At 33.1% G+C, this 18382-nt stretch overlaps 1 protein-coding gene and 1 long non-coding RNA gene across 3 annotated transcripts; one reads left to right on the top strand and one right to left on the bottom strand.

Moving 5' to 3' along the window:
• Window positions 1-4654: 4654 nt before the first annotated feature.
• LOC124443393 lies at window positions 4655-11432 on the top strand. Its single transcript, XR_006947650.1, has 4 exons — window positions 4655-4743; window positions 10275-10479; window positions 10756-10839; window positions 11339-11432. It is a non-coding gene; the product is annotated as an uncharacterized LOC124443393 (long non-coding RNA).
• On the bottom strand, window positions 10850-17099 carry LOC124443376. Of its 2 annotated transcripts, XM_046993868.1 has the most exons (6): window positions 16913-17099; window positions 16604-16786; window positions 15538-15612; window positions 13452-13704; window positions 12020-12862; window positions 10850-11383 (listed from the first exon to the last, which is right to left on the bottom strand). In XM_046993868.1, the coding sequence occupies exons 1-6, from the start codon at window positions 17061-17063 to the stop codon at window positions 11371-11373; spliced, it is 1518 nt and encodes a 505-aa protein (XP_046849824.1). In that variant the 5' UTR covers window positions 17064-17099; the 3' UTR covers window positions 10850-11370. The 2 variants fall into 2 exon arrangements, with proteins under 2 accessions (XP_046849824.1, XP_046849823.1); XM_046993867.1 differs by lacking the exon at window positions 10850-11383 and having other exon boundaries at window positions 11519-12862.
• Between the last annotated feature and the right edge of the window lie 1283 nt (window positions 17100-18382).

The raw sequence follows: 18382 nt of genomic DNA, 5'->3' as shown, positions 1-18382 counted from the left end.
ATTTAGATATACATCTTAATGTTCCAGATGTATAGAAGTGTGTTAGGAATAAGTTATGTAATTGAATGTCCTACTGAAACAGAGAGACAAATTCTCCTTAGTTGTTTTAATTTCGTTAACCAATAGGCTTAAAAAATTTTGATTGATGTTTTTTGTAAATGAGTTGAAGAGAGTCTGAGTGGAGGTGAGGCGATATACGTTTTGATAAACATTGCCAGGGAATAAAAATTTCGTTATTCAAAAGCTTGAGTTGTTGCATCTATTCGACATATTCAAAGGGAATATTGCCTGGGCGACGGGCAAGATTCACAAAAGCTGTAGAAGCAATTATTCAAATCCGTACACCGAGATGTTTTTTAATCACACAAGAAACAACAGTAATACCGATTTCTTTGAGTTTGGATGGTTTCGTTTTCCTACAAATGTTGTTGATAACTATGTGGCTATGATCGTAATCCATGATATTTTGGTTGTGCTTGCACTTCTTTCCAATCCTATATTTCTTTACGTTATTTACAAGACGTTTCATTCATCTACTGGAAAGAACAATAGTTTGCTTTGCTTGTGTCTCTAACATTTTCATGTATGGTTTCAGTATGTTAAATATGATCATTGGATTCGGTGGTGTCATGACACGAGTCTTTTCCATATTAATGCCTACATATTACCTCATAACCCTCGGCTTGGCACTAAATAATTATGGTCTTATTGTACACCCATAAAATTTCAAGTGTTGTCACCCAAACCAAAAACTGTTATTGCTATCGTGGGACCAGTATATATAATATTCTCACTCGTACTCCTCATTGTCCCCAGTTTTGTTGAGAATATTCATTTGTACACGGAAATGTTGTTGACGACAGAAGTCGGTATATGTTGGATTGTAACCATTATTCTATCGATATTATATTTTAAAATCACCAAGACTTTATATCATCGGAAAAGCTTTTAAAAACATTCAATGTATCTGAAAATCAACAGGGATCCGTCATCATTGCGAAAAATTCAAGGCTAGCTAAAGTGATGTTTATTTACATTTTAGAGTTAATTATCTTGACGCTTCCGACTTTTACTTGCACTATGATACAGAGTGTATTTTACGACCGACAAAATCTCACCTTACATCGTATAATTTTCTTTTTAATTCCTATGGCCATCAGTTTACCAATTGTTCACGTGTTCCACTGGCTTCTTCTATCTCCTCTGTATTACCAAGATAAAGAAATTATCGGGAAGATTTTTGATTTATTTCATCGTAAGAGTCAGGAACAGTAAACTCTTTACAAAAATTTTATGTTCTTAGTGTAGTGCTAGAAACGATATGAAATAATTTTTTGTTTTTATTTTTAACCAGATGGATTTTTAACCATTGATTACCAGTCTTTCATTTTATTATAAATTTTATTGTCTTAAAACGGTTAGGTTTCTTCACGTTGGCTTATCCATAATTTAGCTTTGAAGGATTCAACTGTAATCCAATTCATTTTTGTGAGTTTGTTTGCATGTGATTAAAATGTGGGTTTAATGGAGAATAAGAATGTCGACATTATCTTTCTAATTCTGATTGGTTTACAGCAACAAACAGTTCTTATTTTTTAACATTAGGCAATATTTTTTAAGCTCATTAACAAAACATGCGCAGTTGTTTAACATTAGTATTTCGAATATCTTTTAATTTATGATCAAACATCTTACATTTTTTAATCAAGCCAGTATTTTTTAATGATATTTATTTTGTTCTCAGTTGTCTATGTTAATATTCTCCCCCACTCATCTATATAAAGAATGTTTTATTAAGATTGATTAATTCATAACGTTCTTTTACCTTCTATTTCTCTTTAATTGTCGCCTTAAAGAGATAAATGTAAACAGATTGGACAAAGCCTTTTCTACGCAGGCATACGATTTCAGTAAATCGCTTTGTCATTTATCCTTAAAGCACAATTTGATCGTTGACATCTTGATGGAATAGAGCTTTTACATTTCTCACAAGAACATTGTTTGATATTGAGAAAGATTTGGCTTCGTGAGGGTTGTGAACTTTGGTCATTGAAGAATTTGCCTCTCATATACTGCGTTGTTTAGCTAAAGAGAGACACATTTTGACGTTTGACAAAGTTAAGTACTTTGTCGTTTGCGAAAAGTCAGAGTGAGTTGTTATTGTGACAGAAGGGTCAAGCGTCGCGAAGAATGAATGACTGAAAGGCTGCAAGACCTACAGTTGTTATTTATAAGATAAAACCATCTGTAACAGAAGTGCAGTGTTTTCCAAAATCATCTCACGAAAAAGCCCAACAAAAAAAGATAAAGTGGTTGATCGATTCCAAAGTCGTTTACATTCTAACATCAAAACAAAAGGCATTACTGCTGTGGCAATACAAGAAGCAGTCGACCATTATTCTCAGCAATTGTTGACCGTCTCAAGATGTATTTTAATACCACAAGAAATTACAGTAATCTTGAGTTCTTTGAATTTGGATGGTTTCGTTTTCCTACAAACGTTGTTGACAACTATGAGGTTATGATCATAATCCATGATGTTTTGGTTGTGCTTTCTTTTATTTCCAATCCGATATTACTTTACGTTATTTACAAGACGTTTCATTCATCTACTGGAAAGAACAACAGTCTTCTTTTAGCATGTACTTGTATCTGTAATATTTTCACGTATGGTTTCGGTATCTTAGATATAATGATTGTAATCGGCGTCGATGTCATGACACGAGCTTTATCCATATCTCTGCCTACATATTACTTTATAACCCTCGGTTTGGCACTAAATAATTATGGTCTTATTGTAACACCCATAAAATTTCAAGTGTTATCACCCAAACCAAGAACTGTAATTGCTATCGTGGGACCAGTATGGTTAATAATCTCCCTCGTACTCCTCATTGTCCCCAGTTTTGTTGAGGATATTGAATTGTACTCAGAAACGTTGTTGGCGACTGAAGTCGGTATATGTTGGATTTTGACCGTTATTATATTGGTATTATATTGGAAAATTGTCAACACGTTATATCAAAGGAAAAAGACGCTATTAAAAACGTTTAATTTGTCCGAACAACAACAAGGATCTGTCATCATTGCAAAAAATTCAAGACTAGCAAAAGTGATGTTTATTTACATTTTGGAGATAGTTGTCTTGTCACTTCCAGTTGATACTTGCATTGTGATACAGAGTGTATTTTACGACTTAGAAAATCTTACTTTAGATCGTATAATCTTCTTCTTAGTTCCTGCGGCCATTAGTTTACCACTTGTTCATGTGATCCACTGGCTTCTTCTATCTCCTCTGTATTACCAAGAGATAAAGAGAATTGTGGGAAAGATTTTTAACTTATTTCATCGTAAGAGTCAGGGACAGTAAACGTATAAAGCAAAATTTTTAATGTACTTAATGTAGTGTTAGGAACAAGTGGAGGTCTTTCATTTTATTTTGAGTTGGCTGTTGTAAAACTGTTTACGTTTCTCCACTTCCGTGTTTGAATATTATACCATTAAAGGATTTATTCGTTCGCCATTCATACTTGTGAATTGTTTTCGTGCGATTAAAATGTTGCTTTCTGCGGTGGGATCCTGAACGTATTCTAAAATCTTACTCACGTTTACACTCATTTAGTGCGACACCGTAATTGCATTCCCACCATGCAATACCAAACTCGTGTCTCCATCAATGTCAAGACTTTTGATTAACCACTCTAAATTGAAAATTTCTTGAAGTAAAAATACCGTCAATTTTCCAATAATTACAAGGTTATATGGAAGATCCACTCAGCGAGAGTGAGTGTGAGTGAGCTTTTTGTATACAGGAGTATATTTTTTAACTTCTCTTATATATTCGTTAAAGTAGCTTTATCATTAGTTTATTGTCTCTACTTACCAGCAATTCTTCCAATTCTTCTGGCTGTATTGTTGTTTGCGTGAGAAGACGTTTTTCTTTTTGTCAATGACCACCATTCAAAGTCTGGTTGTGTTGTTGGTTTTGAGAGAAGACGTTTTCCTCCTTCTCTTTTCGAAAAAAATCACATGAATCTTTATGGTGATAGATTTTTAGTGTAGTGATTAATTAGATACACTGTTTCCGAACACGTGTTATATTTCATCCTCGTCACGTGACTCTATTCTCATCTTTTTTAGCCCCCGTGGAGCGAGTACGACAACCAATGGACGATCATGTTTAAGGTTGGTGAGGGTGGCTCTCCTGCAATCCCAGAATCCCTTAGTGATGAAGGAAGGGAATTTTTGACGCGTTGTTTCGTGCACGACCCTCACGAGAGATGGACCGCAAGACAGCTTCAAAATCTCACTTTTCTTAAATTATGATTTAATGCGCATTTCATGGGTAAGAAATGAAGTTATTCAAGTATTTATTCAGTTGATATATGCTGTAGAATTTGTTGTCTTCCTATGTCACACAAGACTTTGGATCTTACAGAGCTAATCTCAATACACACTAAACAAAGTTAATATTTACATGGTACTTACAGTTTGGCAAACCTTGTACCCCGAGTTTTTGAATTGTCGCTCCTACCTTAATTACTGAGTAGCGTCAGTGAAAGAGCTTGCGTACGAAGTTACAATTTTGTGTCGTTAGATTGGTCATTTTTAAATCACAGATATCATTGTTTTGAACATTTATTTTATAGAACAATTATTGCTGGTTTTGGAATTCCAATGGATCATAATGGATCATACTGGTTCGCTATTTACTTATTCTGTTCAGGATCACCATCTATTACGGTCAGATTTATCTATGTTGCATTATTTATTAGTTTGCCGTCGTGGTAGCTATGGAGTAATTTATTTAAATGAAGTCGGAATTTGTTTGAAGTTTCCTTCTTGTTCTTGATGGACACTCGCAAAGTTTTTCAAATTTTCTTTTAAAAGTATGCCGTTTTTCATGGTCTGTGTGTTCTTTGTATTCACACTAGAACATCTTGAGCAATCGTTTATTTGAATATTTTTTCTGGAGGATAAATGTGTTAGAAAATATTTCATCTTTACTACGGAGCTCAACTACTGCATACTTAGGCATTGCGTTTGAAAATTAAGCTTCAAGAAAATAATGCGTTTTATTTATTGAGAGAATTTTTAAGTAAATATATAATCTATCCAAGTTTGGTATTTTGCATTTGTAGCTATATCAGTTTAGAAGATTACTCCAGCTTAAAGGCATATAAGATAATTATTATTTATTATATAGTTAAAATGTAAATGTGTTTTAAAATATATGTATATAGAATGTATGGAGTTGACAAATATTTAAAATTACATTTACTTGATAAAAAATACTCTTCTACTAATAATCCCTGCTGCCAAAATTTGATGATATTTTGCTAACCGTACACAGACACTTTAGATGACTAAAATTTCAACTTTTTTTCTGTACTAAATGATCTTTTGGACTTATTTCTGAAATGATTCCGGTGGTTGAATAAGCGTTCAACAGCAATTTACAAATTCAAGAAAACTGTCTTAAAGATTTTCTTTCATGAATTTGATTTATGATTTTAAATAATAAACTCCCATAATAAAAAAACACCTACCCTGGGTGTTTTTATCGTATTAAAAAAGTGGTCATGTCTACTTTACAAGACGGAAACTTTTTTACCTTTGAACTGGCGCTATTTTATTGATACAACATGGTTTCAATGATCGCTTTTTGGTTTTGGAGAGAAATTTAATTTTTTATACAACGACATGCAATTATCCATTTCATTTCATGCAACAGACTCTTAGCTAGTGAGGTGTCAATCATTTCCAATCTTTATTAAAAAGTATTTTTTAATAAAGATAGAAACGATTGAAGCATCACTAGGTGATTTTAATAAAGATTGCAAGTGATTGAAACATTGTTATTTTCTGTTTCCCATCGTTGATAAAAATATGTTCGTAAGTACATATCTTTGTTGACGTCAAAATCTTGCAGAAGGAAATTGACATTTTTCCCTATGAAAGCAATAATTCATTTTCAGAGCCGAGAAATTTTTTGTAATGTCAAAAATTTGTTAGTATGTTTTTTTCTTATCAATTATTTATTTTAATAATCTGATAATTTTCTTTTTATGTTTGTTGTCAGTCAACAGTGTTGTCAGTCATTATACACAATCTATTCCGGACGATGATTTTAAATAAAAAGTACTATCCGAAAACTAGCACTATATCAAACTTTAATTTGACGTCAAAACCAACCGAGAGAGTTGTCTACCGTAATATTTGGAATTCCTTTTATCAGTCTTTAAAATATTGTACATTTTTCTTTTTTACCATTCTTAATCTATGTTTAATGACCATGACAAATACTCTCTGTTCTTACCGACTGCTGTAGACTAACTATAATCCCTTCGACTCGACAAAGAACTGTTTTAAGTTCATGAAGGTATAATTTTCTTGTTTGGCGTATTTTTAATTAAATCTTTGTGCTTCGTCTCCGTCTGTCATTGCTACAGTTAAAGCAGCAAATTTTTTATAATTCACTCTTTTCGTGTATTTTCGATATTTATTGAAGATTCAAAAGATTGTTTCTTTTCAACGTGGAAAAAGTGGAGAAATTGTGACGACGAGAATCGATAACTATCATTTTTGAATAATTTCAGCTGTTGCATTCATTGCTTTGTATATTGGAGACGAGTGTAAACAATTGCACAAAAACTTTTCTATGTCGGCCTATGATTTCAGTAAATCGCTTGGGCATTTTTCATAAAAAAATTTCATCTTTGGTGTCTTGGTGGAATAGAAGTTACATTTAAACCTTAGCTTCGTGACGTTGAACCTTGTTCATCAAAGAATTTGCTTCCAATATACATGTTTTTTTAGCAACGTGCTTCCGTTTGACAGAGATATAACTCCGTGACAAGAGGCTGAGTGCGATGAATGAATGATTGAAAAGCTGGAAGACATATTTTTATTTGCAAGTTGATAAACCATCTGCAACAGAAGCAGTAATTACTAAATTCATCAACAACATCGACAACAACAGCTAAACTGATGAATATACTCCTATAGCCCTTACCATTCCAATGTGTAAATAAAACCAGATGGATTTGTAACCATTGATTACCAATGTTTCATTTTGTTATAAATTTTATTGTCTTAAAACAGTTAGGTTTCTTCACGTTGGCATTTCCATAGTTTGGCTTTGAAGGATTCGACTGTAATCCTATTCATTAATGTCAGTTTGTTTGCATGTGATTAAAATGTGGATTTAATGGAGAATAAGAATGTCGACATTATCTTTCTAATTCTGATTGGTTTACAACAACAAACAGTTTTTATTTTTTAACAATAGGCAATATTTTTTAAGCTGATTAACAAAACGTGAGCAGTTGTTTAACATTAGTATTTCGAATATATTTTAATTTATGATCGAACATCTTACATTTTTTAATCAAGCCAGTATTTTTTAATGATATTTATTTTTGTTCTCAGTTGTCTATGTTAATATTCTCCCCCACTTATCTATATAAAGAATGTTTTATTAAGATTGATTAATTCATAACGTTCTTTTACCTTCTATTTCTCTTTAATTGTCGCCTTAAAGAGATAAATGTAAACAGATTGGACAAAGCCTTTTCTACGCAGGTATATGATTTCAGTAAATCGCTTTGTCATTTATCCTTAAAGCACAATTTGATCGTTGACATCTTGATGGAATAGAACTTTTACATTTCTCACAAGAACATTGTTTGATATTGAGAAAGATTTGGCTTCGTGAGGGGTTGTAAACTTTGGTCATTGAAGAATTTGCCTCTCATATACGTGGCTGTTTAGCTAAAGATAGACACATTTTGACGTTTGACAAAAGATCAGTACTTGTGTCATATGCGAACAGTCAGAGTGAGTTGTTATTGTGAAAGAAAGGTCAAGCATCGCGAAGAATGAATGAATGAAAGGCTGCAAGACGTACAATTGTTATTTATAAGATAAACCATCTGTAACAGAATTGCAGTATTCGCCAAAATCATCTCGCAAAAAATACCCAACAACAACCGATAAAGTGGTTAATCGATTCCAAAGTCGTTTACATTCTAACATCAAAACAAAAGGCATTACTGCTGTGGCAATACAAGAAGCAGTCGACCATTATTCTCAGCAATTGTTGACCGTCTCAAGATGTATTTTAATACCACAAGAAATTACAGTAATCTGGAGTTCTTTGAATTTGGATGGTTTCGTTTTCCTACAAACGTTGTTGACAACTATGAGGCTATGATCATAATCCATAACGTTTTGGTTGTGCTTTCTTTTATTTCCAATCCGATATTACTTTACGTTATTTACAAGACGTTTCATTCATCGACTGGAAAAAACAACAGTCTTCTTTTAGCATGTACTTGTATCTGTAATATTTTCACGTATGGTTTCGCTGTCTTGGATATAATGATTGTAATAGGCTTGGATGTCATGACACGAGTCTTATCCATACTCCTTCCTACATATTACTTTATAACCCTCGGTTTGGCACTAAATAATTATGGTCTTATTGTAACACCCATAAAATTTCAAGTGTTATCACCCAAACCAAGAACTGTTATTGCTATCGTGGGACCGGTATAGATAATAATCTTCCTCGTACTCCTCATTGTCCCCAGTTTAGTTGAGGATATTAAATTGGACTCAGAAACGTTAAAACGACTGAAGTCGGTATATGTTGGATTTTGACCGTTATTATATTGGAAAATTGTCACCACGTTATATCAATGGAAAAAGACGCTTTTAAAAACGTTTAATTTGTCCGAACAACAACAAGGATCTGTCATCATTGCAAAAAATTCAAGACTAGCAAAAGTGATGTTTATTTACATTTTAGAGATAGTTGTCTTGTCACTTCCAATTGATACTTGCATTGTGATACAGAGTGTATTTTACGACCTAGAAAATCTTACTTTAGATCGTATTATTTTCTTTTTAATTCCTCTGGCTATCAGTTTACCTCTTGTTCACGTGATCCATTGGCTTGTTCTATCTCCTCTGTATTACCAAGAGATAAAGAGAATCGTCAGGAGGTTTTTTAACTTATTTTATCGTAAGAGTCAGGAACAGTAAACGTCCAAAGCAAAATTTTTAATGTACTTAATGTAGTGTTAGGAACGACTGGACGTCTTTCATTTTATTTTGAGTTGGCTGTTGTAAAGCTGTTTACGTTTCTCCACTTCCGTATTTCAATATTATACCATTAAAAGATTTATTCGTTCGCCATTCATACTTGTGAATTTGTTTTCGTGCGATTAAAATGTTGCTTTCTGCGGTGGGATCCTGAAAGTATTCTAAAATCTTACTCACGTTTACACTCATTTAGTGCGACACAGTAATCGCATTCCCACCATGCAATAGCAAACTCGTGTCTCCATCAACGTCAAGACTTTTGATTAAGCACTCTAAATTAAAAATTCTTTGATGTTAAAATACCGTCAGGCCCCTGTTTACACTATACCGGATCGCTATCGTAGCAGGTTGAATATTCTTTGTATTAAAAGGCAGTGAAATTGTTCAACGTCAGAAACACAATCAAATAGACTAAATCTATCAACTTAATAAGCTTTTACTCTTAACAGTTAACCCTTTAAAGCAAATGAAGATGTTGTGATGAGCGAATCTGGTATAGTGTAGACACAGCCCCATTTTTCCAATGATTACTTTGTTTTAAGGAAGCTCAACCCAGCGAGAGTGAATGTGAATGAGCTTTTAGAATACAAGTGTACATTTTTTAACTTTTCTTATGTATTCGTTAAGGTAGCTTTATGATTTCTTTATAGTCTCTACTTACCAGCAATTCTTTCTTCCAATTCTTCTGGTTGTAATGTTGGTTGTGAGAGAAGACGTTTTCCTTAATGTCCATGAAACCATTCAAAGTCTGGTTGTATTGTTGGTTGTGAGAGAAGACGTTTCTTTCATGTCCATGACAACCATTGAAAGTATGGTTGTATTGTTGGTTGTGAGAGAACACGTTTTTTTCATGTCCATGACAACCATTGAAAGTATGGTTGTATTGCTGGTTGTGAGAGATGACGTTTTTTTCATGTCCATGACAACCATTGAAAGTATGGTTGTATTGTTGGTTGTGAGAGATGACGTTTTACTTCAGGTCCATGACAACCATTCAAAGTCTGGTTGTATTGTTGGTTGTGAGAGAAGACGTTTTCTTTCATGTCAATGACAACCATTTAAAGTATGTTTATGGTGATTTTTAGGGTAGTGATTAATTAGAGACCTTTTTTCCAAACACGTGTTCTACTTCATCCTCGTCACGTGACTCTATTCTCATTTTTTAGCCCACGTGGAGCGAGTACGACAGCCAATGGGCGATCATGTTAAAGGTTGGTGAGGGTGGCTCTCCTGCAATCCCAGAATCCCTTAGTGATGAAGGAAGGGAATTTTTGACACGTTGTTTCGTGCACGACCCTCACGAAAGATGGACCGCAAGACAGCTTCAAAATCTCACTTTTCTTAAAGTATGATTTAATGTGCATTTCGAGGGTAAGAAATGAAGTTATTCAAGTATTTATTCAGTTGATAGATGATGTAAAATTTATTTTTTTATGTCACACGATAAAGTATTGGATCATACAGAGGTAATGGCATTACTTCATCTAATACAAATCATACATAATTTTTACATAATACTTACGGTTGATAAAAATCTTTTTGAGGAGCGTAAATTTAAAGAGCCTGGGTACAAAGTTGCAATTTAGTGTCGTTGAATTTATGATTTTTCAATCGCAAATATCATTATTATGAACATTTACTTTGTAGAACAAATATTAATGGTTTTGGAGTTCCAATGGATCATAATGGTTCGCCATTTACTTATTCTGTTCAGGATCACCATCTATTACGGTCAGATTCATTTATGTTGTATTATTTATTGGTTTGTCGTTGTGATACGTATGGAGTAATTTCATTTAAAATTTATGAAGTCGGAATTTTTTTGAAATCTCATTCACTTTCTTCATGAACACTAGAAAGGTTTTTCAAGTTTTGTCTTCAATTTAAAAGTATGCCTTTTTTTCATAGTCTATCTGTTCTACTTTGTATCCGCACTACATCTTGAGTAACCGTTTCTTTTTAATTTTTTTTCCCGAGGATAAATGTGTTAAAAAATATTTCATCTTTGCTACGGAGCTCAAATGCTAAATACGTATGCATAGCGTGTGAAAATTCTAGCTTTGTTACCTTTTCCTTCAAGATATTTACTTCTTCCCATTACATTATGTCCACCAACTGTCTAGCTTTTACTTACATTGTCCCAACATTTAAAGTTCTTACTTCATGCAGTGCTCAACTCTGTCATTCGTCTACTTTTTCTTTGTGAAGATACGTTTTCTCCTATTTGCAGACCTACAGTAATTCAATTCCATTTCCAGCAAGCTATGCGACTGATCTGGTATGGAAGACAAAGAACTGATTTACATATTTCATTTTGGCAATGGTTTTTACGCCGGATGTTCTTCCTTAAGACGCAACCCTCTGCATTTTTCAGGCATTTGACTGGCATGAATAAAAAAATAATAAAATATAAATTTTAACGTTTTATAATTTCCTTAAGATCTTTCCTTCTACAAATTCATACAACTGCATGATATATTGTTGTATATTGTATAAAAATATTTGAACAGCGAGTGAGTTAACTTCAAAAAAATTGCAGCTTTCAAGAGTTGCTTCATTCTTTTTTACTGCTAAAAGGCCATATAACTTTCCAGTTTTGATCCTCCAGTAACATTGTACACAATACAAAAAAACAATTCTTTTTTTCAGTGATTAATCTATTATAATAAGTCTAAGGCTAAATATAAAACTCTCCTATATAAATTGGAGATGTTTCGAAATTGTCAATACAAGCGTGGTGTGTAATATACTTCAACAGAATATAAGTAAGATGACAAGATGCTTTCCAATCAAGCGCCATCATTGCATGACATTAGCACATTCATGAAAACAGCCACAGCTCTCACAGTTTTCTTCACCAAATAACTTTTTTAAAGCCTTACTCAGTTTGAAGCATATAAAATACTTATACCTTGGCTCGCAGAGTTCTTCGTGATAAACCCGAGCAATACCATAACCAAAGGGAATTCTTCTTCCATGCTCATCCCGAAAATATACTAGCACGCCAGACTCACCACTTTTAAGGAAATGTTCTTCGCTTTTCACCAGAACGGCATCCTGATACACGACCTTCTTTTCAGGCTCATTACAGGAATAAGAAACATCACAAATTTTCCCAATTTTATACTTCTCATACTTTTTTACTTCAACTGTCTCGTTCTCAACATGAACTCGTCTATTCAGCTCCCTCCATACATCATTCCAAGAAGGTCTGTGTATTCTATTTCGTCTGCAATTTTCATTAAAATCTTCATTGACTTCTATTGACAAAATGTCCATATTGGTTTCTAATTTATAGTCACTGAAATGGCCTAAGGAAATTTTGGGTTCTGAAGGTGATGTGTAGTTGTATTGATTTGTACTCAAATGTAATTTGAATTCGTTTGGGTCATTTTTGTTTTGATTGAGCATTTCATAAATTTTGTCATCACCATCTCCGTTGTAACAAACATGACAACAGGTCAACGCGTAATGTTTCCCGTTCTGGTAACAGAACATCGTTAATGTGCCTCTTGAAACTCTCCGACTGTTTCTTTCTACTGCAATCTTTGATAGCAGTTGAAGCTTTGGTGTTGTCGATGGTTTTGGACGAAATTCAAAGTACCTCGAAGCATTCGGTCCAAACATTTCATCGATTTTATCTTTCAACACAGCTTCATCAACACTCTCGTAATCAACTGTGATAAACAAATGGAAATATGGTAGTTTCTTGTTTGGACCGACTTTTCCATAAACGCCCCGCATCCCAGGCAAACTGTAAAAGAAAAGTAAAAATAAGAAATTCGTCGTGCTAATAAATTTAAAATGGCTCTGAACAGCGTATTTGTCATGGTGAATAACAACCCGTCATGTAGCCACATGGGAGGGACCTGGCTTAAAAAGCACATAATTTCCAGAAAAAATAAAGAATCTTAACTGCAAATCCGAATACACTCTCTTTCGCATTACCATCTTAGACACTGCCAACACTCCATTTTCTCTCAAACTTATAGATCTCTACACATACGCAAACACAAACCGATCTCAACCAACAAACGTAATATTTCAATTAATCTCTATGATACTCACAATGCATGCCATGTAAATATTACTTCTAATCTAAGATTTATTATAAAAAATTATCCCTCTACTGATTACTACTCCATATGTGTCATATGCATGTCCTACTGTATATTTAACATTGTAAATACTCGACTTCATACATAAATTGAAGATGACTTAATGTTATAAGTCGATTATCTATATTTTATATGCTTAATTAATCTAGTGCTATTAAGATCATACGGAATATCATCCTCTTTTACTAACGGTAAGTCCCTAGACGTGACTATCGAGAAAGTAACCTTTTGAGCTTTATGTGCACATCTTCTTTAATGTCATATTCATCATCAAGAAACATTTTTTCAAATGAATGATCATCTTCGGATTTGAAGAGATCATTTGACGCACCATAACCAGGGCTATTATTGATGGAATTATCATCACTAGAACTGTCATCTCTAGTACTGTCATCATCAGAACTGTCATCTCTAGTACTGTCATCTTCAGAACTGTCATCATTAGAGCTTTCATCATTTTTGTGACGACTAAGAGGACCTTGAAAATTCAGAACAAATAATTTAATTAATAAATCAATGAAAGAAAATACATAATGTATTAATAAACAAATACTATACAGATAAAAAAATTTTAATTCGTTTGAAGCCTAGCATCTTTATAAACTTACTATGCTCGCATATGATTAGCAAATTCAAGATGAAAAGCGCTTACGAATATCGATTATGTGGGTAGCCCATTGGGGTAGCCTGTCAAATATATGGCCTCAAAATGGACTAGAATAATGAGCACAGTTTGAATACTGTATGTGTTTTGTTATTAAATGCACCAAACTTCTTCAAGGCTTGAAAATGAGCTTTTTGCTCATTGTTCAATTGAATGACTCAGTTGAACTGTCACAAAACCTTTCTGTATTTTCTGAAGTTCCTCGCTCAGAATGCGTAATACGTGACTGGGGTCACATCAAGGAAAATACAGCCCTTAAGATTTCTCCCCAAATGATAGATATGATAGACTTTTGCCACAAATACTACATCGTCAACAACTTGTTTTCAATCATTTTTCTAAAGTATAAGAGATGTCATTCTCTTTACTGATAAATGATTGATTAACGTGTATACGACTTGTATTTCTATTTTGGGGTCAAAGAGCTATGTTTGCATAGTATTAAATTAATAACATTTTGAATAAAAGACTATATTTTTGACGATTTTATGCAAATGTTTAATCTTTGAAAATGAACGCTTAGTATATCCATGCAGAGAATTTTAGCTAGTATTCTGTCCTATATTTAACACACCAACAAAAGACTATGATCATACAGAATCGAGCTCCTTTTTATTTTGGTATTAACAGATGACCACATCCAGGCAATATAGCTTCAAGTGTATGCTCTGGGTTTTATCTAATACTTTTCAACAACAGTATGATAAGATTAGGGCTCTTGTCATTCTTTGCCGATTGCAAGTAACTTTTATTTGATCTTTGAACGCTGATGGAGCCTTAATATCATGCAAGTATTTCATTGAGTTTATTACACAAAGATTAACATTTGTCACGCGCTAAATTTGTTCTCATTGTGACCTCACTTACTTCGATACGCAAAATTTAGTTTTGCCTCACAAAAGTTTAACGATGAGCTGTTGTCATATGTTCGTTTATTTCAACAAATGCCAAAGAAGTTCATTGCAATGAACTTCGCAATAAAATGACCTTAACACTTTTCAACTCTCGCACATAGCTGCGCGTGCGCAGCGGCTACTGAAAAAATTAAAAAATTGTATGTATTCAAAGCAAAAATTGGTTTAAAATAACTATATAGCTACTACGGATTAGTAAGTTACTTAATTTAGACAGAACGGTGTGCCAAATTATGAAAGTAGTTGGAAATAAGTCCTTAGCAATCCATTTATTTTAATATATTTTTAAATACGGAAAAACAGTGGTACTTCTTCTGTACTCCTTTACGTTTGCTGCACTAAAACCGCTTTCTTCGTTATAATTAAAAAAATGTTTTTTAAAAGAATTATTATGTGGTGGTGAAATATGAGCAAAAATATGGGAATATTTTCTGATGGATTAAAATATTTCACATTACCTTACAAAACAAAATAAGCATACTTAATGTAGCTACTACAAACATGAATTTTTATTCATTTCTAAGAGTAAATCTCTAAAATATGAATTACCTGGTTGAATCTTAATGAATTACTTCAATTCATATGCTATATTCAGTGAAATCTCTAAACAAGACGTACACATACCTTCTTTTATGTTTTCTGCACCATGCATATGACTTAGCAGAACTTCAACATTCATAGTGAGCTATCTATGGCCGCTGATAATAAAATTTACTAAAGAAAAAAAACATACCTCGTTTTCTGTTTTCTTTACCGTGCGGAGCTTGTGGAGTTGAACGAGTTCCAATAACTTCATCTTTATTCAAAACTATAATAATAAATATACAATCTTAACTGGAGTAAAATTTAAATGTTTTTATTTTTCATTTAACATGCCTAGTGATATTTTTGATTTTCTGCAACCTAAAAACTGCAGGCTACAGCAGTGGGCAGCTTTTTGCGATGTCTTGGCGATGGTCTGAAAGTGATGTTCTTTCGCAATAAATTTGTTTACAAAGTGAAATTTTAATGTATTTAGATGGTAATTGTCATAGCGAAAGTTAATTTTACTATCTAGACGAAGAGAACTTTGTCAAAAGCTTCACTTAACCACCCGCATCGGCCATTTTGCAATGCAAATTTCTTTATAATAAAAGTAATAAAAGCATTATTCACCGTTTAGGTCAGTACGTACTGATTTTTTAGTATTAACGTCCAATTAAGCCGTTAAATAAAACATATATTCATGGACAAACAATGCATTTTTAACAAAAAAGATATTGTCGTAATGGCCAAAATGTACAACTCTGAAGCAAAAATGCAAGGTCAGAGAAAATTTTTGGTTAAACGTTTACTCTGCATTTTATTGGTATTTATACAAAAACGTTTGCACGTTTCATCGCAGTAATTATATATAAATTGTGCATGCCCCAACACGTTTACAATTACTTCAAAAAATTAACATCTATATAGTAATACAATTTAGTTTGCTGTGCTATAAAGGCAGCCGGGATAATGATTTACATCTTATATGGAAAATGTTTTCCTCTTTTCAGCAAAATATATCGTTCATCAGGTCGCTCATCCCTAATTGTCCCATCATAGAATTCACAAATGTAATTATTGTTGACATCATAAAACACTATAAGTCAAACAGCCAAAAAAATGTGTAGAAGACTCGACTTTGTTTTAAAATCAATAGTTTCACATTTTCATAATTTTCAAATAAGTCATCAATCAGATTTTTAAATTTCTGTAAAAAATACCTAAAATCATCAAGATTTTATAATTATCACTCATGCAATTTATCTTACACTTACTTTCATCATCATCAACTAATTTGTTTGCAACAATTTCCATCGCTAGTTCAAAAAAATCTTTCGCTTTTTCGACCTTAACCATACCACGGGAAACCAAACGCAGATTGTTGCACGTTGCCGCAATATTAACACAGTCAGGTCCAAATGCTTTCGTTTGAATTTTCGTCGCTCGTTCATAAAAATCTTTTGCTTTTTCATACTTTCCCTTTTTACTGTAAACCGAACCAAGATTGTTGTACGTTATCGCAATATCAACATGGTCAGGTCCAAATGCTTTCGTTTCAATTTTCATCACTCGTTCATAATAATCTTTTGCTTTTTCGTACTCTCCCATATCGCTGTAAACCGAACCCAGATTGCTGTACATTGTCGCAATATTAACATGGTCAGGTCCAAATGTTTTCATTTGAATTTCTATCGCTCCTTCATAAAAATCTTTTGCCTTTTTGTACTCTCCCATTTTACTGTAAACCAAACCCAGATTGTTGTACGTTGTCGCAATATTGACTAAGTCAAGTCCAAATGTTTTCGTTTCAATTTGTATCGCTCGTTTATAAAAATCTTTAGCTTTTTCGTACTCTCCCATTTTACTGTAAATCAACCCCAGATTGTTGTACGTTGTCGCAATATTAACATGGTCATGTCCAAACGTTTTCATTTGAATTTCTATCGCTCGTTCATAAAAATCTTTAGCTTTTTCGTACTCTCCCATTTTACTGTAAATCAAACCCAGATTGTTGTACGTTGTCGCAATATTAGCATGGTCAAGTCCGAATGTTTTTGCTTGAATTCCCATTGCTCGCTCGAGAAAATATTTAGCATTTTCATATTCTCCTTTCTTCAAAAGCAATAAACCCAGCTTGTTGTACGAATATGAAACTTCAATATGATCAACACCTAACACTTTAGTTTGAATTTCTGTTATTTCATAAAGTACTTTGCTTGCAAGTTTATAGTTGCAAAATCTTTCCAAAACATCTACAAAATATTTGGCAAATTTCCAATTTCTTTCATCAAGTTTTTGTTTTGATGATTTTTCATCGATCAACTCATTTAGGAAATGTTGAAATGATGAATTTGTTATGAATTTAATTAGATGTGGAATTATTTTGATTTCATCTTCTCTGTCTTCAAAATGATTTAATGCACAAGCAACTTGACAGGCAAGATCAGCTGCAGACTTTTTGCAATTATTTTCGTTTTGTTTACAGCCAAAGGTCTGCGATGAATAATTTTTGATGGCTTCGTGTATAACGCTGTGCAGGCGGATGTCGTTGTGTTCTGTTTGAAGGAATAAAGAACAATGCTTTAATTGAAGACAGACATATTCTGCAGATATTTGTGGATCAATGCTTTCAATAAATCGTATTATAACATCTTGTGGTAAGGGATCGAAAGATATTATTGAGAAAAATTTAAAAACATGTTTCAACAAGATGGATTCTTCGGCATTTTTTTGCACTGCTAACATAACAGTTTTCATTCCTAAGTAAGCTGTGTTTTTTTTTTGAAAATTGCCATCCATGTACTGTCGCTCTCGTTCATTCAACTTATCAAAATATTGCTCCCAGGTGAATGTCGGATTTATACTTTTTACACAACCTACGTAGGAAGCAGCATTTGCAAGGAACAACGGTTGACGATCTAATTTGTCTGATAAATCCTTTAAATATTTTTCATCTTCATTATGATGATCAGAAAAGACAGATAGAAGTTGTCGACATTCTTCATTGTTCATACCATGACTAACTGAAATGTGTTTATTTAGATTTCCATCTG

Source organism: Xenia sp. Carnegie-2017, unplaced genomic scaffold (assembly GCF_021976095.1).
Source record: "Xenia sp. Carnegie-2017 unplaced genomic scaffold, XeniaSp_v1 HiC_scaffold_20, whole genome shotgun sequence".
NCBI classification, from domain to species: domain Eukaryota; kingdom Metazoa; phylum Cnidaria; class Anthozoa; order Malacalcyonacea; family Xeniidae; genus Xenia; species Xenia sp. Carnegie-2017.
Note: the sequence above shows the minus strand (reverse complement) of the source record. Positions and strands in the feature narration are given on the sequence as shown.

Coding starts and splice junctions, on each gene's coding strand:
- LOC124443376 (XM_046993867.1), bottom strand. CDS start 17,063: ATGGGAGAGTACAAAAAGGCAAAAGATTTTTATGAAGGAGCGATAGAA. Junction 13,705..15,537: donor TAAAGAAAACAGAAAACGAG/GTATGTTTTTTT, acceptor TGAATTTTCAAG/GTCCTCTTAGTCGTCACAAA. Junction 12,863..13,451: donor GTGCACATAAAGCTCAAAAG/GTTACTTTCTCG, acceptor TTTCTTTTACAG/TTTGCCTGGGATGCGGGGCG.